Below are 24,385 nucleotides of genomic sequence, written 5' to 3'. Positions count from 1 at the left end.
GCTTTGCCTGTATGGATATCATTTCAGAATCGGAGGCTAATGTTACCAAACATCTTCTCAATATTTATTAAAATTTAGAAAACAGAACTGAAAAGTAGTCTACTATTTTACTAAATATGATATAGTTGTACCATGGTAGATGAAAAAGAACCTTAAAAATAAAAAAAGCATTAAAGTACAGTACTTCAAGACAAAGTAACTATGACAACAGACCATATGATACTTGTTCTCCACATCGTTGTGAAAAATGACATAATTTGAAACATCAGCAACAAAAGAACACTAGTTCACCATCTGAAAAAGGATTAAAAGACATTGGCTCTGTATATGCACTCTGTAACTATAAGAACATTATTCTATCCGTGCAAAAACTGTAAGTGGCATAGAGCTAACCTTGGGGAAAGAGACATCCCCTTTTTTCTCACTCACCTCCTGTCATGAAAAAAGGGGTTCAGTTCTTTTAAATAATGTGCTGTTCTGGGTGTATTCATTTTATTGCATAATACACCAAGCAGAAAGGACAGGGCAACATGATGGAAAATAAATACACCTCTCCCCCGATATAACACTGTCCTCGGGAGCCAAAAAATCTTACCGCGTTATAGGTGAAACTGCTTTATATAGAACTTGCCTTGATCTGCCGGAGTGCACAGCCCCCTCACCCCCCGCCCCGGAGCACTGCTTTACCGCGTTATATACGAATTCATGTTATATTGAGTCATGTTATATCGGGGTAGAGGTGTACTTTTAGAATAAATGGCTTTAACTCCCTTTCCTATTGAGGGAGGTGTGGGTGCGTGCACGAGAGAGAATGAACCAGATATTTTGCTTCTTTTCCACTAATCTGTATCAGCTGTTATCCAGATGACTCAATGCATTTGAAGCTGTTGTTTTAAAAAGAGTCAGTCATCCTAAATACTGAATTTCTAAATATCAATAGAAATAAAAAAAAAATCACACTCCAATGCATAAAATCCACAGAGGCCTATCAAATTACAGGGTGAGTTTTGTGTTTATAATTCTGAAAAAAAATGGGCCTCTCTCTAGCCTATAACAATTCAACCAATGGACATGATGCTTTTTGCTTTCACAACTGCAGCATTACATTACATCGAATTTTCCACCTGTCTCAAGAAAATCAAACATTGACCCAAGTCCATCTATTTATTCTTTTATCGTTATAAATCAATCTAACCTTCAACTGATCTATATCTATTCTCCTCTTCCTCCATAGAAAATATGGGACACCCAAATTCTTGAATTAGTAGTTTCATCTTTTAGAGTTTGATAGTCTCCAGTAAATACCAGTAAGTTATCAGTTAATATATATCTGCTGTCTAATAGATTTTTTTTTAAATATCCTTTAATGAGCTCCAAGTCCAGTTGTTAGATGTGGTGCTGCAAGCCAAACTAAGGAGATGCCTTCAGCTTGGGTGGATTTCAAAGAACTCAAATGCACAGGCAATATGTGATGATAGGTTCAAAGAGTCTTGCTGAACAACAGTATAGGCCCTCGGGATCTAGCTCAGCTTCACATTAACTAACCAAGGGGGAGGGATAGCTCAGTGGCTTAAGCATTGGCCTGCTAAACCCAGGGTTGTGAGTTCAATCCTTGAGGGGACCACTGAGGGATCTGGGGCAAAATCAGTACTTGGTCTTGCTTGTGAAGGCAGGGGGCTGGACTTGATGACCTTTTAGGGTCTCTTCCAGCTCTATGAGATAGGTATATCTCCATATATAATAAAGAGAGCAGAAGAATTACTTCCTGTGTCTTGCTTGCACCACTCCTGCTAATGCATCCCAGAATGTTCACTTTTTTTGCAACAGTGTTACAGTTAACTCATACATAGTTTGTGGTCCAGTATGAGCCCCAGATCCCTTTCCACAGTACTCTTTCCTAGGCAGTCATTTCCCATTTTGTGTGTGTGCAACTGTTTGTTTCTTCCTAAGTGGAGTAATTTGCATTTGTTCTTATTGAATTTCATCCTATTTACTTCAGACTATTTCTCCAGTTTGTCCAGATCATTTTGAATTTTAATCCTATCCTCCAAAGCACTTGCAATCCCTCCCAGCTTGGTATTATCCACAAACTTTGTAAGGTATCAGAGGGGTAGCCGTGTTAGTCTGGATCTGTAAAAGCAGCAAAGAGTCCTGTGGCACCTTATAGACTAACAGAAGTTTTGGAGCATGAGCTTTCGTGGGTGAATATCCACTTTGTCGGATGCATGTCAACTTTGTAAGTGTACTTTCTATGCCATTATCTAAATCATTGATGAAGATATTGAACAGAACCAGACCCAGAACTAATCCCTGCAGGATCCCACTCACTATGTACTTCCAGCATGACTGTGAACCACTGATAACTACACCTCTACCCCAATATAACAAGGTCCTCGGGAGACAAAAAATCTCACTGTGTTATAGGTGAGACCGCGTTATATCAAACTTGCTTTGCCCCCCCCGTTCCTTGTTCCCTGACCGCCCCCTCCAGAGACCCCCATCCCTAATCACCCCCAGGACCCCACCCAATCCCCCTGCTCCCTGTCCCCTGACTGCTTCAACCCCTATCCACCCTCTCCCCCACCCCCGACAGGCTCTCACTAGCAGCGGCGGGAAGCAGAGCAGCCTGGCCCCAGCCTGCTCCACTCCGACACCTCCCAGCCATAGCGCTCCGCTTTCTACCCCCGGTTAATGCGGGGAAGTTGGGGAAAGGATTCCCCACGCACTCACCTGCGGCGGGAAGCGGAGCGTCACGGCTGGGAGCTGGTGGACTGGAGCGGGCTGGGGCCGGGCTGCTCTGCTTCCGCCACTGCTGCTAAGTGCGGGGGGAATCCTTTCCCCCAAGCCCTCTCCCCCGAGCGACACAGCTGGGGCCGGGGCGAGGGAAGCAGAGTGGGCTGCTCCCGGCCCCCCAATAATCCCCTGGGCCACTCTGGGACTGCTGGGCCCCCAAACGTGCCCTCCCACAACTCCTGCCCCCCAGAGTCTGGGGCGGGGGGAGCCCCTGACCGCCCCTGAGACCCTCTGCCCCTTATCAAACCCGACTCCAGCCTGGCCCAGCACCCTTAACACGCTGCTCAGAGCAGCATGTCAGAGCTTTACCGCCTTGTATGCGAACCCGGGGTAGCGGTGTACTCTCTGGGAACAGTTTTCCAACCAGTTATGCACCCACCTTATAGTAGCTCTCTCTAGGTTGCATTTCCCTAGTTTATTTATGAGACGGTCATGCGGGACAGTATTTAAAGCTTTACTAAAATCAAGATGTACCACGTGTACCGCTTCCCCCCATCCACAAGGCTTGTTACCTTGTCAAAGAAAGCTATCAGGTTGGTTTGACACTATTTGTTTTTGACAAATCCGTGCTGACTATTACTTATCACCTCATTATCTTCTAGATGTTTGCAAATTGATTGCTTAATTATTTGTTCCGTTATCTTTCCAGGTACAGAAATTAAGCTGACTGGTCTGTAATTCCCTGTGTTGTCCTTATTTCCCTTTTTACAGATGAGCACTGTATCTGCCCTTTTCCAGTCTTCTGGAATCTTTCCCATCTTCCATGACTTCTCAAAGATAATTGCTAATAGCTCAGATATCTCCTCAGTCAGCTTCTTGAGTATTCTAGGATGCATTTCATCAGGCCCTGGTAACTTGAAGACATCTAATTTGTCCAATTTTTAACTTGTTCTTTCCCTATTTTAGCCTCTTCTGATCCTACCTCATTTTCACGGGCATTCACTATGTTAGACATCCAATCACCACCAATCTACTTGGTGAAAACTGAAACAAATAAGTCAGTAAGCACTCTGCCATTTCCACATTTTCTGTTATTATTCCCTTCCCCCCTTATTGAGTAATGGGCCTACCCTGTCTTTGGTATTCCTCTTATTTCTAATGTTATTGTAGAATGTTTTCTTGTTACCCTTTATGTCTCTAGCTAAACTGATCTTGTTTTGTGCCTTGGCCTTTCTGATTTTGTCCCTACATACTTGTGTTGTTTGCTTATATTCAGCCTTTGTAATTTGATCTAGTTTCCACTTTTTGTAGGACTCTTTTTTGATTTTTAGATCATTGAAGATCTCCTGGTTAAGCCAGGGTGGTCTCTTGCCATACTTCCTATCATTCCTACGCAGTGGGATAGTTTGCTCTTGTGCCCTTAATAATGTCTCTTTGAAAAACTGGCAAATGTCTTCTATTGTTTTTCCCCTTAGACTTGCTTCCCATGGACTCTTACCTACCAGCTCCCTGAGTTTGCTAATGTCTGCCTTCTTGAAATCCATTGTCTTTATTTTGCTGTTCTCCCTCCTACCATTCCTTAGAATCATGAACTCTATCATTTCATGATCACTTTCACCCAAGCTGCCCTCCACTTTCAAATATTCAACCTGTTCCTCCCTATTTGTCAAAATCAAATCTAGAACAGCCTCTCCCCTGGTGGCTGTCTCCACCTTCTGAAATAAAAAATTGTCTCCAATACATTCCAAGAATTTATTGGATAATCTGTGCCCTGCTGTGTTATTTTCCCAACAGATGTCTGGGTAGTTGAAGTTCCCCATCACCACCAAGTCCTGTGCTTTGGATGATTTTGTTAGCTGTTTAACAAAAACACCTCATCCACCTCTTTTTCCTGGTTAGGTGGTCTGTAGTAGACCCCTACCATGACATCACCCTTATTTTTTACCCCCTTTATCCTTACCAGAGACTTTCAACAAGTCTGTCTCCTATTTCCATCTCAATCTCAGTCCAAGTGTATACATTTTTAATATATTAGGCAACACCTCCTCCCTTTTTTCCCTGCCGGTCGTTCCTGAGCAAGCTGTACCCTTCTATACCAATATTCCAGTCATGTGTATTATCTCACCAGGTCTCTGTGATGCCAACTATGTCATAGTTGTGTTTATTTACTAGCATTTCGAGTTCTTCCTGTTTATTTCCCATACTTCTTGCATTCATTTACAGACATCTAAGATACTGATTTGATTTGATATACAAGATCGAGGAAGAAGAAAATTATCAGAAACATTAAAAAAAATCTCTATCTATAAAAAATGTCACCATTCTAAAATCTAATACCTGAAGACTTTACAGAGCAAGCAGCAAGTTCAATACCGTATGGAAAGCTGGGTATTCTCTCTTTACCAGTACACAGAAGTCTTGTTTCTAACCCTGAAAAATCAGAAGACACTGGACCTTAAAATGATGCCGGACTGAATACTGTCTGTCCTGCACACCAGACCAGTGTAATTTTGAAAGAAATATTTTTGTCTCAAGTTGATTTAAAAAAAAACTATGGTTATAAGCTGCAGAGAGGTCTGAAAGACTAGAAGAAGTCCTAAAAAAGATAGATAAGCAGCAGAATGAAAGTCAGGAACGTGACAAATTCAATTTATCATGTCTTTCACTGCCACATTTATCATGTGTGTACATATAAAAACACACATCTACAATATATATTTATGTACATATAATGTATATTTTATATGTATATATATATATATATCTATACACATACAGACGTACTAGTGAAATAACATATTTCAGTATGAGTAAAACGACCACACATTTTTACTGTATTGATTAAATAGAACATCTACAGAACCTTTGTTTAAATAACCTTTACCAGGCGAATTTATTAGTCCCATCTGTGAGGATCATACCCCAGTAGTCCTGGCTGAGCAAGAGTCTAACCAACTTCATCCATCTTAATGGTATGAATGAACATGGAGCTATATAGAAGTCAAAATATTCAGGCTTTTCTGACCACAGATTATGGGAGCACACTGTTTGTTTTATAGCCATCAACCTGCTCAATTGAATCCCGCCTGCCTGAGTTTAGCAGCTTAAAATTCATTCCACACAGCCCGCAGTGCTGACATGGATATGATAAGACAGAAGAACAGAAACACCACTCTGAAGTAACCTAGCTGAACTGCACATGTTCTGACCCTTTTTGTCCTCCCTGGAGCTTTTGTTACCTGGCAAATGCAGCTCTAAAACTGTTCGTGTATCTCCAGATCTTTGCTCTTAGCATGCAGAAGCCTATTTCTCTCTGGGACTGGCAGCCAAAGAGGTGTTCTCTGAAGAAGGCTTCTAAATGAGTGTGCAAGCTGAACTCTTACTGAACTGAATTAATTATTAAAGATGCAGATGGAACTGTCCAAATGATGAGAACAGCTCCTGATGTGTCATGATCCAAGCTTTCATTAAACCATTTCAGGCATACTAATGGTTTCCCACTGCTCATTACTTACATGCTCTTTTCTCATAGATATAATGACCCTGGTGCCCATAGGCATGACAGTCTATGGAAATACTGAAGTTGAAAGTTTTATGTCTTCCTCAGAAGGCAGTTTTCCCTCACAGACACCCATGTTGTCGTGTATAGATTTTAATGCAATTGGAAGGATGGATTTAACCACAGAGAAAACCTTGTAAATTAAAGCAGCAAACAATATTGTCTAAGAATATGCATATTATTTCATTAATAAACATCATAACAGAGAATTTAAACCAGTAACAGATGTTGAAAAGATTACTAATATTAAATTCTTTCATACCATTGATAATGAATACCCTACAAACATGGCTCTTCTCTGGTTATGTTGCACATGAGATTATTTTTCAGCCATTACTCATCTGCCCCTCTTTTTCTCTCTCTCTCAGCTGGACGATTAGAGGGCAAAGCAATTGCAGGAGAAGAATTACTCCCAGGAACTATGTTGTGATTGCTACCTGCTGTTTCATATTTGTGAAGTTGGGAATACTGCTCCCAAAGGCCTTTAGCCACTCAGTCTAAATGATTTGCTGGAGGATAATAATATCAAGGCCGATAAATAACAGTGGACTCTGACTGTACATGGTCAATATAATTTAAATGTCCTTCACCTCTGTTCTCTCTCTGACCTGGTTGTGAGGAAACATAAATGCCCTCAGCAAAGCCCCCTTCTAGCCCCCTCAAGTGAAATGTTTTATAAAATAGAGAGAAGTGACCTAGAAAGTGCTTACAGTAATAAGTTAAACAAAAACAAACAAAAAACACTTATAACCAGACCCTAAAGCACTGACTAGCTGAACTGAATGACATCAGACTTAGAACAGTTTTCTTTAAATGATCACAGCAATCACGTATACAACTTCTCCTGTTGGAAGAGTATGACCATTTAAATATAATGGTAAAATTCCATTTAAATATAGTTGAAGACTTAGTACTGAATCAAATTCCAAAGTGGGAGGGATTTCCTTTTCTTTAAACTTGTTGAAACAGACTAAACTCCGTACTACATTCCTAGTTGCTTGACCACATTCCTCATACCTCAAGGAGACTATTAGCTTTCTGTCTGTCTCTCTTTCTCTCCATACATACATACACTTTGACATTTGAGAAAAGACAAGGAAATTTTACATAACAGATCCTTACAGCATTGTGACTGTATCTTTAAAATGAAGCATCTAATTGCACATTGTGCACTTGTCCTTTCTTAAGTGTCCACACTCAATGGGTTGAAAAAAACTCCATTGTTTAACCGAGGTGGCCTTCTAATAAACAAAGAGTACATCTGGAGATACATACAGCTGGAAATACTTCAGCATGATATCTTAAGACAGGATAAATCACCTATCAATAGGCTTGGCAGAATTCAGTTTTTAAAAAATATAATTTTGACACCAATATGATGTTTATTTTAAGCATTTTTTTCTATTTTTACCTACTTAAATGTTTACAGGTGTGGTAAATTATGGAGTGGGTCAGACAATAATTATTTAATGACACTAGGCATTGAAATTCAAGAAGTTAAAGCTTTATAAATGTTAAAACACAGATTGTCAACATTATGTGTCAAAATATACAAAGTGACTATCCGTAAATCAAACTCAGTTCTCAAGGAGGTTTTTATTACTTTGACTAGCTATAAATTTTGATTATCATCAATGGAAATATTTTTGGGTTGGTCTGTGTGTACAGTGAAATTGACTTTTACCAACATTTGATAAAAATCAAATCCTTCCAAGCCTACCTATCTTGGATGGTCTTGCTCATCTTTTCACTGTAATTCGTAGATTCAAAATGAACCAATTTTCTTTCACATTTTGGGGCTGTATAAATTATAAGATACTAAAAAATGTACTTAAATAATTCACTGTATAAATCAATAAAAGGCAGAAATTTAAAAATTAAGGCTGACAAACTATCCTTGAGGCTGAAAAAAACATTACAAGAGTACAAAACTCGAATTAGTGAAGGGAGTGTCAGAAACTTTAATTTCTTGGCTTTTGTCAGTTTTTGGCAAACCATGGCATTATATAAATGCACGGGATATGGTATTTAATTGCTGTAGGTTTCTAAAAACACTAATAAAACCCACTTCACTGTTCCAAAATATCGACGTTATGAACTCTCTCTTATGTACCTACAGAATATCAGTGCACACTCAAGCACAGCTGGACCTTTCAGAGCTCTGACACCACAACCATAAAGTTGAGTTGTAAATTCATTTTGAATATCCTTTTCTTCCAAATTCTTACACCTCTATTTCCATCAGTTTGAATTAATTGCATCAGATCTTCCCCTGGCTGAATATATAACCATGTTCTATTTATTGTAAAGACTGGAATGGTTCTAGGAATGGATAATGAATGAGTTAATCACTCAATTTTTAATAAATAAATAAATTATATATATATATATAATTAAAATATTTCCACAACCAACTGGAATGACTCACATGGGTTTTCTATTGGGTTCACAATACATTGATTATTATTTATACAAAAAACATGTGAGTATTTTATACATATGGGGGGAAAAAACACTTACAAATATATACACACACACAAGCATATGTATGAAGAATTATTAGATTGAATTATTTACCCAGAGGATTGGAACTTCTGTTTGAGTCATTCCAGTCTGTTGGATAAATACTTAGTTACAATTTTTGAACATGTACAAAACCGACTCAATAGATGGTAGTAATAATAATGGTCCTTTTGTAATCTGTATTTAGTACTATATTGATCTGTCATATGACTTCCATATCAATATGACCTTCAGTATTAAAATAATAAGGACAAAAAGAAGAAGTGAAGAAGCACCAAATGAGTTCTGAACATTAATAATTTGGTCAGAACTATATTTTAAACATTCTTTTCAGTCCCTTGTTCCCACTATAAATTTGCCTTAGTTATTTTCATACAAAACTCTGAGAGTAGGGTTTGTAATCACTGATGTTACTCAACCTTTACGACGCTGTTGCTCTTGTAAAATGAGCAAAAAGGGGAAGGGGAAAGGGGGAGGGGGAGGAAAACACTCTTACCAGAATAATGAAGGTAACAGGCCCAATGAAACTCCAGATAAAATAGTTATCTACGTGGAGCCAGCAACTGCGATGAAAAAGGCAATGAAAGTTAAATGATTACATTGGTTCCTGAGTTGCAAAAATGGAAAGTGCAAAACCCATCTTAAATAATTCTTGAACAGGTGTTTCATTGTGAATACACAATGAGCCAATAACAGTGAACAGCACCATCTTAATCACGGCCATTTCCCCCCCCTTAGCTAGGGCTGTTTTCCTGGGTTTTCTTTAACAAGATTGTTGATCATCTGCTCTGGTTTTCTCCTTACATACCAAAACTAATTTAAAAAAAACCAAATCAAAACAAAAAACAACAAAAAAAAAACCACCTCTCCCTCACTCTCTTTTTAGGATCAGTCAAAGTTTTTGCTATGGACTGATGAAACCCGACATCAGTAAATGCTTTATTTTCATAGGTTTTCTATGTACTCTTCAAAATTTGCCTTTAACTTTATATCATAAGCAAAGTGCTGATCCCTGAAGAAAGCAAGATAAAAAACATTCAGATGTCATGTTTTGCTGCAAAACAGTATGATATAAATAAAATACCCCATCTGGGAGCTGAATAGTAAGAAAAAACTCATATGATATTAAAGTAAATGATGCATAAACTTATCGGGTGACTTCACTTAGTGGTTCATTTTTCATATAGCCCAGCACCCCGCTGAATCTCTTTTATTTGTCTTTCATCGGTAGCAAAATCAAGCAGCATTCTAGAAGTCAACAATATCTTCCCATACTGTAACGAATTTCATCAAAGGACAAAGTAAAACACCATTGGAAGGCAAATTCATGCCTACAGCAACTCAAATCCTCAGAAACATTCTATGTCTACCTTCTGTCACTTTCTATAAATATCTGTATTTTTATAAATAAAAGGCAATGGGTAATTTTAATCCTGCTTTACCCTTCTGATAAAATATTATCAAAGTGAAATATATAGGTTGGAATATTGTACTGTCATAATTCAGAATGAGAGTTAGCCAGAGGGCCAGCTGAACAAAGAGATCTAATGAAGCATTAGCTTAAAGCTGGGTGGTTAAGCCTGTCAGACACTTTAAGTTCGGAAGAATTTTTACTTAATATCCATTTGAGGCCAAAAGTTATTTACTTTTTCAATTTGTTTTAGGTCAATCTTTTGTGTTAAAAGAAAGACTATAATTTAGAATCTGCCTCTCCAGAGTACAAATCCTCTGAACCTAGAAAATTACAAAAGACTTGATTGTAATTTGTGCATCGCATTGCCATTCTCTTATCAATAAAGCTTTCAAATGCTATTTTAGTCTGTCAGGGACCCTCTGACAGCTAACAGGCTTTAAAAAAATTATTCACTTGAAAAACACTCAGGTCACTTGCAATTACTTACGCTTTCTCTGTTCCATAGCTCTTATAGTCAATAGCTGCTGAGACTCCAACTACTGTGGCAGGGAAGAGGTAGCCAGCAACATAGTAGTACTTCTTCCTAGAATATTCACTTTCAAATACTTCTACTAACATGAGATAGAGCTGCACTCCTTCTAGGCACATCCAGGCAAATGCTGCCAGGAAGAAAAAGTGCAAGAGGCCTGCAAATATCGGACATGCAATCTGCAAAGAAAGAGAAACATGAAAATACAAACTGCCAAAACCTTCCTAGCTAATTCAATACACTGTAAATGAAACAGTATACTAATTTTGTTACGAAGGTAGTAACTGAATATATTTCAAGCAAAGACCCTTCACAAGTCCAGAGTAGTTTTCACTAGCCAAAAACATACGCTAGATAGTCAGAAATGTTAGTAATGTATTATGTCCACAGTATCTGCAGAAAGTATTCAATTGCACTACGTACGTTAAGTATGGAAACAACTTATTAATATTCCTTACTGTAGTGGAAGCATTAAAAACAATTCCTTAATTTTGGGACTGGGATGTTAACACTGCTGCAAGACTTACATTGTAGATGATTTGGTACATGAAGATAAATAAAGAACAGTTGGTTCTACATGTATTGTTTATATCTTCTGTTTAAAATTCTTATGCAGCCATCCGAATTTTCTATCTGCTTTAATATAAAATAACTTTGCTTTTACTATTTTAGGAAGTTCTGCTGGTGTATCAGTAGCCAATTTAGATTCACTCCTGTCTAGCTGAATGCTGGATGAAATTCTACCAAATTATTACATTCTAAGCCACTCTCTGAGCTCTGAATGATGGGATGAATTTCACCAAAGCTTCAAAAAGTTGCATCAGGCACTCAGAGGTCTTCGGTGTAAAAAAGTTCACGTTTCTGGTACATCAACATTTAATTTCAGCACCACTTTGACAAGTACCCTTTACATCAGCTATCTTTATTAGCATATGCTTCTTAATGGAAAAATACTATTTCCCTTTAAGAGGGAAATAGAAACAATAATGGTATTTTTGATGCCTGCAAATATTGTTTGGGAACATGTCCATCTTAATCTTTTGTAACGCCTTTTATCCCAGCCTTGCTGTATCAGTTACATACAGAAACTTGAAAGCTTGGCAGTAGTGTCATATTTAAATTCACATCCATTTCAAACAGTCGTTTTCAGAGAACAAGATCAATATGCACACAGACTTACTTTGTATTCTGTTTTATCGATGCCTATTAGGAAAATGAACTCTGCAATGAATAGGTTGATACAAAGATTCTTGTGAATAGTATTACGATCACTTTGTAGGCCACGGAAGAAACAGAATGTGAAGATGCAGATGGCCAGGCATACAAGGGAGATGACAATTCCCACCCAGGTGATGACAGTAAGGAGTAGCTCATGCACTCCATCTTTGTACTGAAAATAATCAAGAATGGAGAAAATTAATATGGCCACTTATCAGTACAAACAGAAGATCATTTAAACAGGTAGCAGCTAGAAAATTCCTGATGAATTTTATAGATGACAGAAGAAACGTGCTGAGTATTTTATCAATCTGATGTCAGGTTTATCTGCTGTTCAAGATTAGCGTGCGTGCAAGAAAGGCAGCTCTGAGTGCACAAAGATAGAAATTTGAAATAGACGAGATAATTTTACTTTTTTTTATGGTGATCTGTAAGCTTGAAGAAAATTCTGTGGAAGAGACTTGTACCGTGAATGTATTGCTGTACATACATGCAGATACAAAAAAAAATTCTTATAATAGTCTATAAGAGAAAACCTTGGTTCTTTCCTACAAACCTACAACTCTATAGCCAAAAAGCTTGAGTGGAAGAAATATGTGAACATTCATCATGAAGAAATCAATTAGAACAAAAAAAAGCAGAGTAACTCATCTGACCCTTCAACTTACAACACAAACTCAAACCTTATGCTCAGGCAAAGACTGGTTCAGAAGATTGTCCTCACTTTCATTGGTCACAGGGTCAATCCTGTCATTCTCCTTGGTTTTGTTTTTTATATTGGTTGTATGGCTCAGCAACTCTCTGGCAGCTTCTTTGCTGGGCTATGCTGCTGCCATGTTTATATTTGCAGGCACTCTTGGGCTTCCCTATTTAGCCACTCTCCAAAGTGCACAATATCCAGGCAAAGTCCAAGAGCCATTCAAATGTCACATGCTCTGGGACTTTAGAGATTTCATAGGCAGCGTGGTATGCAGTTAGATGGCAAAGCTCTGTAGTGCAGGGAAGTTTGAAGAACCCAGTAAAGAGGCTGCTGGACCGCATCATTAGTATAGCAGCTCGTGTTTATGGGAGGGCATAGAAACTTCCCCACAATTCATATCCAGCTGTATCTGGGAGTTTGTTAAAGGCATGGGGATAGAAGTTGAATGGAGGGACCAGAAACCTGTCCAATTGTGGGAAAGCACATCTGGTCAGAAAATTTCAACAAAAACAAGATTGTAACAAAAACCAGAAACAATTAAAAAAAAAATGTTCCCCTCACCTTGTGATCAGCTCTATGGAAGAGGGAGAAAGGTCATATGGAGAGGAAGCTGCTCTTGGAAGTGATGCATGAAAGTTGGAAATGCTCAGAGATATGTTTAAGATTTGGATAAGCATCTGAACTTTTGCTTTCTTCTACATATTAAAGCCAAACCTTCAAAGGTTTGCTCTATACTGACTAGAAGCATCATTACTTACCACAATTTCTCTATGGGCCATAAGGATTGCAAAGTTGGTTAGGTGGCTGCAAGCACAAGATGTATGAGTTTTATTTGTGTCAATCAGCTTGCACCCCTGAGTGGACCAATATCCCATCATAGTCCTCTCTGAGTAGTTCCAGAAGGAGCAATTTGCATTGAAATAATTGTCAGGCTGGGGGATAAAAGGATAAAATAAAATTAGGATTTTATACTATAAGATGGCAATAACAGTTCAATATATGTAAAAGGTAATTTAGATTAAACTTTGCATGTTTCGGACTATAAAGTTGTTCATCAGCAAAGTTGTGGACTATGTTGTACAAGGCAGACATCTAGTTTAAAAGGGACTTTATAGTCCGAAACACTCTAATGTGTAATCTCAATTATTGTAGACCCAATTTTAAACAATTACAATTTACATCTTACGATTTTATGCACTAATGGCTCATTGTAGTTGTTTTTTTTTTCTTTCTGCAAAATTAAAACTGAACTTATTCTGTAGGATTTCACCTGCAACTGACCATTTAAAAATACTATCCCTTTTCTAGTCTCATTTTTGAGCAAACCAAAGTTGCACATAAGAGGCACCAGGAAAGGGTTAGCTCCTCAAGGCCTACTTCAAGGAGAACCTGCTGAAGTAGATAAAAGAGAGGAAAACCCACACATGTTTTTCTGAGCCAGTCCTGGTAGTTTACTATACCCACTCTCTTGGCATGGGAACAGGAAGAACCCAACTCAAACAGCAGAGTGAAAGAGTGTAGTGAAAAGAAACATATGGATTTAGCAGTCACAAGGAAGATGGGCAGCAAACTTTGAGGCACTGGAGACTGTAGAAGCTACACTCTGTTCTCTGTTGAATAAATCTACTTGAACAATTTGCAAAGGTTTCCCAAAGATGGCCCGGAATTAAACTAAGTACTCCAAGTGTCATTTAATTTTGCTACATTAAACAGGCAGAGTCATAGCAGTTGATATTTTTCTATCCTGCTGCTAAGGTAAGAGTTAATTTTCACTTAGAAACAAATTAGAGTCATTTACATTTTCATGTTGATTACTGAATTAGCTTTCATTAAGAATACACTTAAGTTCTAATAATCACTGAACCAGGCTCATTTAATTTTATGTTCATAGACTTAAATAAACTTGTGTCTCTGACCTAGTCCAACATTTAAAATTCAAATGGAAGGAAGGTTGGTTTTTTTTTTCTGCTTTGCTCTTCTCTCTTGCTGATTTTATGTCCTTCCTATTAATTCATTAGCATAACTCACATCAATGTGTTCCAGGGTAAAAAGCACAGGATCAGTCAGGTACACGCGGCTGGACTCCTTGTTGATGGAGGCTGCAATGACGTGGGAGTTCACTGCAATGGTACTGTTCCGACCAACGAAGTCACTACCCAGCTTTATGGTCGCGTTTTCGGTACTGAGGAACCGTCCCAAACTTTTGTAAATGATGAAAACCAATTTTGCTAATCCTATTAAAGGAAAACTCCCATTATAATGTCATGGAATTGTAGGTGAAGAGTACAATGTGTGCTAAATAATCTATTGTCTAAATGCAAAATAAAACATCAGCAGAGACTAATGCATTTTGCAGGATTTGGATTCCAACCAAAGAGACTTGCACACATTCCATACAATAAAGAGCCACTGAAAAGCTATTTTTACTTCTGCAAGTCAATGTATTAACATATTCAGAAATGCAAGATTTAAATTACTATTGCTTTAAATGTGTATTTTACACAGATTAAAGGAGTCAAATTGTTTATGTGCCCAAACTTACCATTCCTGCTGTTCTGTTTCACAGTGTTTGCAGAGAGTTGGATCAAATTGCCTCCTTCACTGCCCTGAGGAAATTTCAAGTCCTGCACCTGGCCTTCTGTACTGAGCACTGCAACTTCCAGAACTAGTCGGACCAAACACAAACCGACAATGGAGGGGAGGAAAAAACAAAAGTAGAAAACATATTTTGTGGTCAGAATACAATGTGGCAGATGATAACTTTCTGAAAACTCCTTATTCTGCTGTCCTTGTTTGCCTCTAAAAGACAGATGCATGCTGGCATGTTTCAACTATGTGGACTTAGTTTCTTTAATCTTTAATCAAACTTAGTTCATACTACCAAAATAACAGCACTTCAGTGGTGAAAACATGATAACAAACCTTGTTTTATTGTGTGCTTACAAGACATCACTTTAAAAGCATTGTAATATCTTAGGTTGAAGAAATGCTTAATTTTTGAAGCCCAGAGTGTCTCTACTGCATAAATTGTTAGTGTCTGTCTACAGTTTTTAACAGCAATTATGCAATACAAAGGCTACCCTAAAATACTGTAAATAGCTAGGTGCATTTAAATAGTATAGTTATGTGAATCTGTATTTGTGTCTAGAAAAGTCCAAAATATAGGTTTTCTGCATGTATGTTAAACAGTGGTTGGAAGACATTTTATGTTCCACCAAACAAATATTTTAAAAAGATTTAAATGTTACTATCAGTTCTTTACATTTAACTCAGGTTTGTATAGTGCAGAGCTGAGGTTTTATAGAATGACCTTGCAAGGTTGGATGCTCTTTGATAGGTAAAATTACTCAGTTCAGGACAGCCCAATTATCAGGAAATATCTTTGCCTCAGTGTTAAAACCTGGCATTTACGCCCACCTGTACATCACATTTGACAATGGTTTAAATTTCCCCCCCCCCCTCCCCTACATATTCTGAAGGACAAACACAAATGCTTCCAATAACCAACAAAACAGTTAATGTACAAGAACATGACAGATCTACAGTGGTTTTTGCATGGAGACTATTTATTTGACTGAGTTCAGTATAAGTATAAATTGTGACATCACAGGTCACTGAAGTCCATGAGACTTTTACCACTGAGTTCAATGGGGGTGGGGGGCAATATTTCACTCAGAATGTCTTTAAAGGGAGAGAGGGAGAACTGTGGGGAATGGAGAGGAGGGGTAGTCCACTGCAAGCCTTTCTGGAGTTAAGATTTTAGGTTGTTCTGTTTCTGAATGCCATTTAGTTTAATGGGAGTTGTGCTTGCACAGCTGGTCTGTTAGGCCTTGACTGACATCAGTAGCCTTGACATGAGCAATATATTTTTTTAATTTGAAGGCAGCTTCTCCTGAGCACTGATGTACAAGTAGTCCCATCAAACTCAATAGAACTACTTGTACACCAGTGTTTGAAAGATCAGGGGCCTAGATACACAGTCTACTTTAAAGGAAGCTGTTGCCTTACAAGTGGCATGTAGGCTAATTTGCAAAAGACGTTTCCTTACTGTTTTTTTGGGGAAAAAAAGTAAAGGTAAAAATATGAATGAAAAATGTCTTCAATTAAATCGGACAAGAGAGAGCACATTTTAAAAAATTATTCTTTAACAGTTAAATCCAGTGCAAACTCTCGAAAGCTTTTCATAAAGAGATTCTATCCAAACTCCTAATACGGGAGTGAAACTTTTGAAATGACAATTGGTGTAACTACTTAATAGTCATAGTGATATATTAGTGATGGTGATAAACATTTCCTGTGAAAGTTCTATAATAAGGCAGGCAGAGCCACCACTATAAAAAGTAAGGGCCATCCAGAATTTGAATGTACAAGTGCATAGTTCACACCAATATTACTTTGCTTACAATGTGATGTTTAGGATGCAGTTTTAAGAAGGAAAATAGAGGTTTAAGATATTATTTGTTTGGAGGCCTTTCACCTGCGAGACTCTAAGTACCCAGCAGTTCCACATTGTTCTCACACCCCCATCCAAAAAATTATTTATTCAATACTCTTCCCATTACCAAATCTCTCAGTCCAATCCCCAAGCCTCTGACTCAGCACCTCGGCATCATATGCATCCCTTTCCCCTTGTACCTCACTGAGGCGTGACTCATCAGTACACTAAAGACATTTTAATTTTATGTACCAGCAGTGGGTTTAACTAACTCAAGACTATATCTGTATTTGTAGATCCCTAATGCTGAGCCCTTCATCAGGGCCACCATTTAAATTCTAAATTATGTTCCAAGTATCTGCAACTATTTTGCAATCTATGGAGCATGGCTATTCTGCATTATGGGAGATGTAGTTCACTGCATGCATTTTCACCTGAAGGCAGTTATGTTTAATATAAACATTTGGTCCATGTTCTATGTGCCTAAAACATTTAACTGGCAAACCACATTCCAGAAAGTAATTTAAATTCATTAGGAGTAGATTATATATAATGTGAAAACATTTCCACAGTTCCACAGCAAGCATTTCAGTTACTTCAGAAAATCCATTCTCTGGCATTTAAGCACTATTCATATCCATACATTTTGCTAAGGATTTTTCAATTGTTGATGAACTTTGCAACATAAACTGGTTTACTTTTTTTACATCGCATTAATTATGCCCCAGAAGAATACTTTTTTTTAACTAATTAAGAAAACACCCCAATTTACGAACACTTCCCGGCCCCCCCCCCCCCCAGATGGGAAGCTGCAGCTCACTACCAAGTACTGCAGACCCCAGCTTTCTTAGTGTACTGTGATGCTGGACACCTTGGATGTTGTTTTCTTGTCATACCGGGATATGCAGTACTTGAAACTACACTTGAAGTCAAATTAACTTACCAATGTTTTCGGTGGGCATTGAGACTCTAGTTGGTTCTAAGAGATTGTCAGCCAAGACAAAAGCCCCTTCTTCTAGTGTATCAAGTAACATTGTTGCAGCGTGTGCTTGTTCTGAAGAATTCATATCTTTCCAGGATTCTAGAGCTTCAGGCCTGAGCAGGTTGTTCACTGTGTCAACGATTGCCTGTATTCATTAGAAGACTATCATTAGGTGTGATTGCCCTAGGCAGTGGGGGAAAATTTCCAATGTTATCTGGTGACAATTATAATATTTAACTCTCAAGATGATTTACTGTGATTTAATTGCACCAGAAAACTATTTTCAACATAAAAATATTTCCAACCCTTTATTGAACTAAAACAAATAGAGGTGCACAAGCCACCAGCAGTGCGTTATCTGTCACTGGCAAACATGCAGATCTGACTTGTTTCGTATCAGATATGAAGACTCCATTATTAATGTGCTAAGAAATGTAAGAACCAATGCAAATGGTCTTGCCTGAAGCTTAATATTGAAGTTAATGTCAAAAAAATATAATTCATATTTAGAAAACACCAAAAATACCAAAGCCAGCATTCCAATGTTTAGGCTAAAAAGGCAATACTATTATCCTGCAAACTTAACACAACACATGCAGCTACAGTACCATAAGCTGTTGTCTAAGACCAACTCTCTCTTTTATTATAAGAGGCATGAAATGAAGTTGCCTCGGTAGTTATAAAATAGTCGGCATCACTCTCTCTCCCCTTTTCTGTACCTGTTGACAAATACTTGGAAGCTTACTAACTTCCATTCCTGCACAATGGTCATTCAACAAAGGAAATCAGTAGAGCAAACAAGATGCCCACTGACTGACCCTGTTATCTGTGAAAGCGTAATTACAAAACTGAACAAAGTTCCCATTTTTTAAAGTCTGCACTGTGACAACTATATTATTATATATTAGGATTCATTAAGCTGCATATAAAACAACAGTAAGTAAGGAGAAAAGGGAATTTGAAGAGACATCATTACATTCTCTTTACAAACTAATCCAATCAATCACAGTAATCAGTTAATCAATTGAAGGCAGGCTCTTACACATTAATGCATAATGTAGCTGTGCATTGAATATGCCATGCATTGCTGAATCATTGTCCCATTTACCTAGTCATAATGTGTCATTAAGCACATACATAATTTGATCAGTTTAAAAACACTGGGAATGGAAACGGAACACAAAAATATTGGTTTGGAATACTACACTGTGCACATGAATGAATAGAAAAAGTTGGTTGAGGCTATTGTCAGAGCAAGATTAATTAGCCTAATCCATCTTTATATCCTCTTTCTGCCAGCATTGTGAGCCACACAACCTCTCTGGCAGGTTGAAGATACTTCGAGGTGGCATTAAAAGGCTTTTTTTTTTTTCTCTAATGGGAGACAGAATAGTCAAAATGCTCACACTGATACTGCTGCAGCCATTAACTAGAGTGGAACAGAAATTGGTCTGCGGAGGCCAGATTCATTAGTCACCAAGAAATACAGATTGGAGCCTCTAATCTGAGGTACAACTGAATCCTCTGTCACAAAGTGGGAACTTGTTTCATTTGCATAGTGTAAGTCAGTTTTTGATTTGTAATTTCAAGAGGTTTGTTATTCTTATCTGAACAGAGAAGCTCATTTGAGACTCACTGAAAATGATACCGGTCAGAAATTAAGGTCGCGCTACTGTTTCTTGTGTATCTATATACCGTGCTGATTATATGCATTCATTAACTTGAAGCATGCCTTATTTACTATGGTACAATCTAACTCTATGTATTTCTTCAGAAGAATCAAAATGATTATCAATATAATAATATTTCTGAGGTGCGCTCTCCTCCCTGCTAAAGAGAGGGGGAAAAAATAAAAGACTATTTTTGTCCCAGTGACACACGTGTCCTGGGCAACACACCAATTACTACATTTCCCATTAACCTATATCTTAAAAGGTGAACTGCAAATGAATTATGAAAATTCAGTCCATTCCAACAATATCTGCTGTGCTCCCCATTAACCACGCTAAAAGGGACAATTAAAATATTATTATTTGAAATCTGATTCCACCACTCCTACTTCTTTTTTCCTTTTGGATCTCACAGTAACTATTCTTGCTGTGACCAACCAGCTCCCATTTCTATGCAAGGCTCCAGCCTGTGAAGGCTGGTGACTGGAGCAGTCCTATATAAAGGGGGGAATGTCAGATAAGAGGCTTTTCTTTTTATTATGTTGTGCGGTGTTTCAAAGTTTTAAATCCCATAGGGTGTAAGCAAAAATTAATAATATTAAAAAAGAAACTTTGAAAAACCGTGCAATATAATTTTAAAAAGCCACTTACGTGATCCACTCTTGGCCAGTTTCTTCCACTAGCAGTACTGAGTGGTGGCAGTGACATAACTGGCACAGCATCACAGTGTGGGAACTGGGCACTGCAGGGATGGAGGCTGCAGAATCTGTAAGTAACTGGAAGTCAGGTAACAATATACTGCATGCCCCTTGTAACTTAGCTAATGGGGCACTTGGCACACACTGTACTGTAAAGTTACAGGAATGATTTTATTTTTATTTGCAGTCCACCCCCTTAAGTTACTGAATCTGACCTTTGTAAAGACTCTTAACAAAAATCTCTGGAATTTAAGATTGCACCTCAGAAAAAGCGAGAAAGTAGCAATATGACACCATTTCTGTTTTATTGACATTTTTTCTCCACAAACATAACACAGGGAAACAGAGATATTATCATCTCCAAATCACAATGCTCATTATTGTTCTTGTAATTTTTGACTGGGGGCAGGGGGGGGAGGAGAAGAGTTTTAAGCGCTTATCATTTGCTTATTCTGAGAGTATTATACCTGTGCAAAGCCAACATTTGTACAGTTGATATGGGGCACAAAACACATTTATCAAAGACTGAAATACATAGGATCATGCAGCAAGATGATAAAGCGTGGCAGGTTGCTGAAGCAGGGTGAAAGCAGGGTGACAGCACAGGAGAGATACCTTAAGGTAAGCCCTGCATGTCTTCTCTCGTTTTTGGAGCTTTTTAGTAAGAAAAAAGAAAATCAGAGGTTAGACACATTCTGGAAGCTACAAAAATATCCAAAAATTAGTCTGGTGTGTCAACTCTTCAGTATGCAGAGTCCAGATGTCTGTCTAGTTTTAGCCCAATGTACTTCCATGGGGCCATGCAACATTCTTGAAGAACCCTACTCCCCAACCATATACCTGGTTATAACCATCCTTTCCTCCAAAAGTCGGAGTTCTGTTCAAACTATGGGTAGACTATGGGCATATGCTTGGTCTCTGGAGGAACTCTGCTCAGCAATATAGGTAGGGATTTTGAAAAAACCATCAACCACTCTTGCAAGAGCTAAAATGCCAAGATTGTAGCTGCCAGAGTAGGAGATGTGAGAGGATGGGATGGTCTTTCCAAAACAGACTGGATGAAAAATCCTTAATTTATTTATATTATGCTGACTGAATCACAGTGGGCAAGATGTTTAGCAACCACAACAGGAAAACTGGAATGATAATGTTATTATGATTCATATTCAAGAACATCAAGAGATATTTTTATCTGTGATAATATTTGCCAGTAGTAATAACATGTTTAATATACCCAATTATCATTAGTGACTAATGCTCCGGTCTTAAATGGACTAAAAAAGGCTCTGAGTCTGCAATGGGTTTCCATGAAGATACGCTACTCCCCAGAGTTCAATAGTGTCCCTTCTTCTCAAAGCAGAGGTGATATATTCAATATTTGAGTAAGCATACACACATTTTATATTTGAACCCAGTCATCTACTGAGTTTCATGTCAGCCAATTAATAAAATTTACACTTTATTGTGGATTTGTTTTTTTCTTAAACCTTTATTTGTACAGTAGGAGTAAAGCATGGATTTGGCAGTAATGTTTCTGAAAGGAAAAAAAGGATTATCCTAGCAGATGGAGGTGTGGGAAGCTGTGTACCTTGTTATAACTCCGCCCAGCTGAGTCTTTTTCACTAGGCCTCAGTTCTTGCAGTTGAGCATCAAGAATGTCCACCAACTGTTCCATCAGCCTCACTGATGAACTCACATCACCAGCAAAAACTGGTCCTTTGGTGTGTTTAGCCAGTTCATTGGCAAGACTAGCAGCATTTTCTCCACTTCTGATCTGAAAAGACAATTTATATTATCTCAGCAGGATCCCTTGTTCTGCTTGTGGCTTCCAATTCTGATTCTCTGTATACCTTTGTTGTGGTGAAATAATCATTTGCATGTATGTTGAAATCCACAACTAATTGAACCAATAACTTTATCTTAGAAGATTAAAAGTTCTTAGATCCATAACATACAAAAGCAGCTTTTAACAGCCATCAAAACCAGAAATCAGATTGGTGATTTTGGGCCAGATCTTCTATTTCATCTTCACTTTCATTTTACCACTGTTATCAAACACTAATAAATCTTTTTGTTCATACCAGTGTTTGAGGCATTTGAAAGTCAAGCAGCTGGTAGTGATGGCAAATTATTTAGTTTCATAAACCTCACTAATGCTCACTAGGGAGGGGAAGAACAAAAAGTGATGCTGCACTCTAATCATATTCTGTTTTTAATGCACATTTTTAGAATTCTAGTTTCTTCCATCATTTTCAGTTAGCTAAACATCTGCTTATACCATACATATTTTGGTGTGCACTTTATAGTACTTGATTTATTAGGTGAATGTACTTTTTTCCTATTGAACATCAAAAAGCACGTTTGAATTTAATAGGAATGAAATTAAGCAAGCATGGACTCATTAAAAGAGTTTAATTTAGAAAACAGCTTACCAAAGAACACATGTGAACCTAACTTTCAGTAAATGCTTTGCAGACAAAGTATGCATAATTCTTTCTGCTTTTAAATTGAACAAAGAGTAATAAAGATGGTTTCAACATACAAAGCTGAATAATTTATGTTCAGAGTTAAAACCCTTAATCACCAGTGTGTATCATATTAAAGGGTTCCAACCAACCTTCTGAGCCAGCTGATTTACCCAGTGTGAGGTACAGTTGCTAAGATCAGGGCCCTTAGGGTTCCATGTTCCAGTGGAAACCATGCAGAGATACGAGGCAGTTCCTACAACAGATGTAGAAACAACAGTGAAATTGAAACCATTTTTCTGCATGCATTCGGGAAATCAGCTACAATGCACTCCAAACTCTATATTAAATTTTGAATAGCAGTAGTGGAAACAACTGACAATAACTGACAAAATGTAAGAAAATAATGTAAATTACAAACGGCAATATACAAGTCAGGGTAAAGTATCAGACTTTTACAGCAAACAAACAAAAATCTCTTGATTTTCCCTGGAAATCATCCAGAGAGCAGCTCATAATGGGAAAGGCAGCTGTAAGCAAGCTTCTCTACAGTTCTCAGGCAAAGACCTAAAATTTGCCCTGGATTCTTGAAAAGTGTGTGCGAGGTCAGTCTGTACCTATTATCAAATGCCTTTTATAGATCAAAGCCTAAACAAACACTACATACTCCGAGTAACAAAAATCATGACAGTTTCAGATTCCCCAAAACAAAAAAGGCCAAGAAAGTTGTCCATTCCTTTTGAAACATTTACTTGAGATCAAGATTTTGTTTAAGGCAATACCTCGAGTTCCTTTGGGACAAGGGCGTTCAACCATCATTCCTCTTTGCGTCTGAGGCCAGCTAATCCCCCTGGCCTCATCAGGTTCACAGAATCTCTCTGGCAAAGGGAAAAAACTTGTCACAGGAGGAATTTTCGTTGTGGAAACTGATGGTGGTGGCTTGGGCCCTCTGCTTCCTTCCTTTGTGCCTCCAGCTAATGTTGTGCTTATGGGGCCTTTCTGTGAAGTCGTGCTTATGGTTGACACAGTGGTTTTGTATAGCTCTGCTGAAGAAGTTATTGTCACTGCGGTAGTAGGCACTGTAGGGAGAAAATAAGAGTAATAAAAATAACTGTTCTTCAGAATAGTGAAGAAAGGTAAAAAAAGGTTATGTGATTTTACATGATTCTCTTGTGTCTTTTTTTCTTTATTTCAGTATCAATCTTTTGCGCTCTCTACAGTCACCGTTAAGCATATAATTCTGAATGAGTTTCTGTTCTTTTTTTAATTCTCTCAGTCTCAAATTAACATGATGGTTCAGTACATTTTGTTTACACCTTCTCTCTGATACAAATTGATAGTTACATTGCTAAAGGCCGAGGGGCACTGGTAATGAATTATCAGTACATGACAAATACACATAAAACAATTAAACACGTTCTAATCACCTTAAAAAAGAGCAGTATGATAGAATAATTTA

At 37.9% G+C, this 24,385-nt stretch overlaps 1 protein-coding gene across 10 annotated transcripts in view; it reads right to left on the bottom strand.

Annotated features, from left to right (window-relative positions):
* ADGRL2 (adhesion G protein-coupled receptor L2) overlaps positions 1–24,385 on the bottom strand; it is a 190,962-nt gene that overhangs the window by 20,016 nt on the left and 146,561 nt on the right. For 7 of the 10 annotated variants that reach the window (XM_045026939.1, XM_045026940.1, XM_045026943.1 and 4 more), the window contains exons 6-16: positions 23,709–24,005; positions 23,079–23,182; positions 22,050–22,235; positions 21,077–21,115; positions 18,055–18,238; positions 15,219–15,341; positions 14,705–14,910; positions 13,435–13,608; positions 11,939–12,148; positions 10,717–10,937; positions 9,312–9,378 (exon numbers count right to left, since the gene is read on the bottom strand). In XM_045026939.1, the coding sequence (XP_044882874.1) occupies positions 9,312–9,378; positions 10,717–10,937; positions 11,939–12,148; positions 13,435–13,608; positions 14,705–14,910; positions 15,219–15,341; positions 18,055–18,238; positions 21,077–21,115; positions 22,050–22,235; positions 23,079–23,182; positions 23,709–24,005 (1,811 nt within the window). The remainder of the gene's footprint in view (positions 1–9,311; positions 9,379–10,716; positions 10,938–11,938; positions 12,149–13,434; positions 13,609–14,704; positions 14,911–15,218; positions 15,342–18,054; positions 18,239–21,076; positions 21,116–22,049; positions 22,236–23,078; positions 23,183–23,708; positions 24,006–24,385) is intronic. The other 3 variants (XM_045026941.1, XM_045026948.1, XM_045026944.1) reach the window with 1 other exon arrangement.

Source organism: Mauremys mutica, chromosome 8 (assembly GCF_020497125.1).
Source record: "Mauremys mutica isolate MM-2020 ecotype Southern chromosome 8, ASM2049712v1, whole genome shotgun sequence".
In the NCBI taxonomy this organism is placed as follows: Eukaryota; Metazoa; Chordata; order Testudines; family Geoemydidae; genus Mauremys; species Mauremys mutica.
This window is presented reverse-complemented; position numbering and strand designations above follow the sequence as displayed.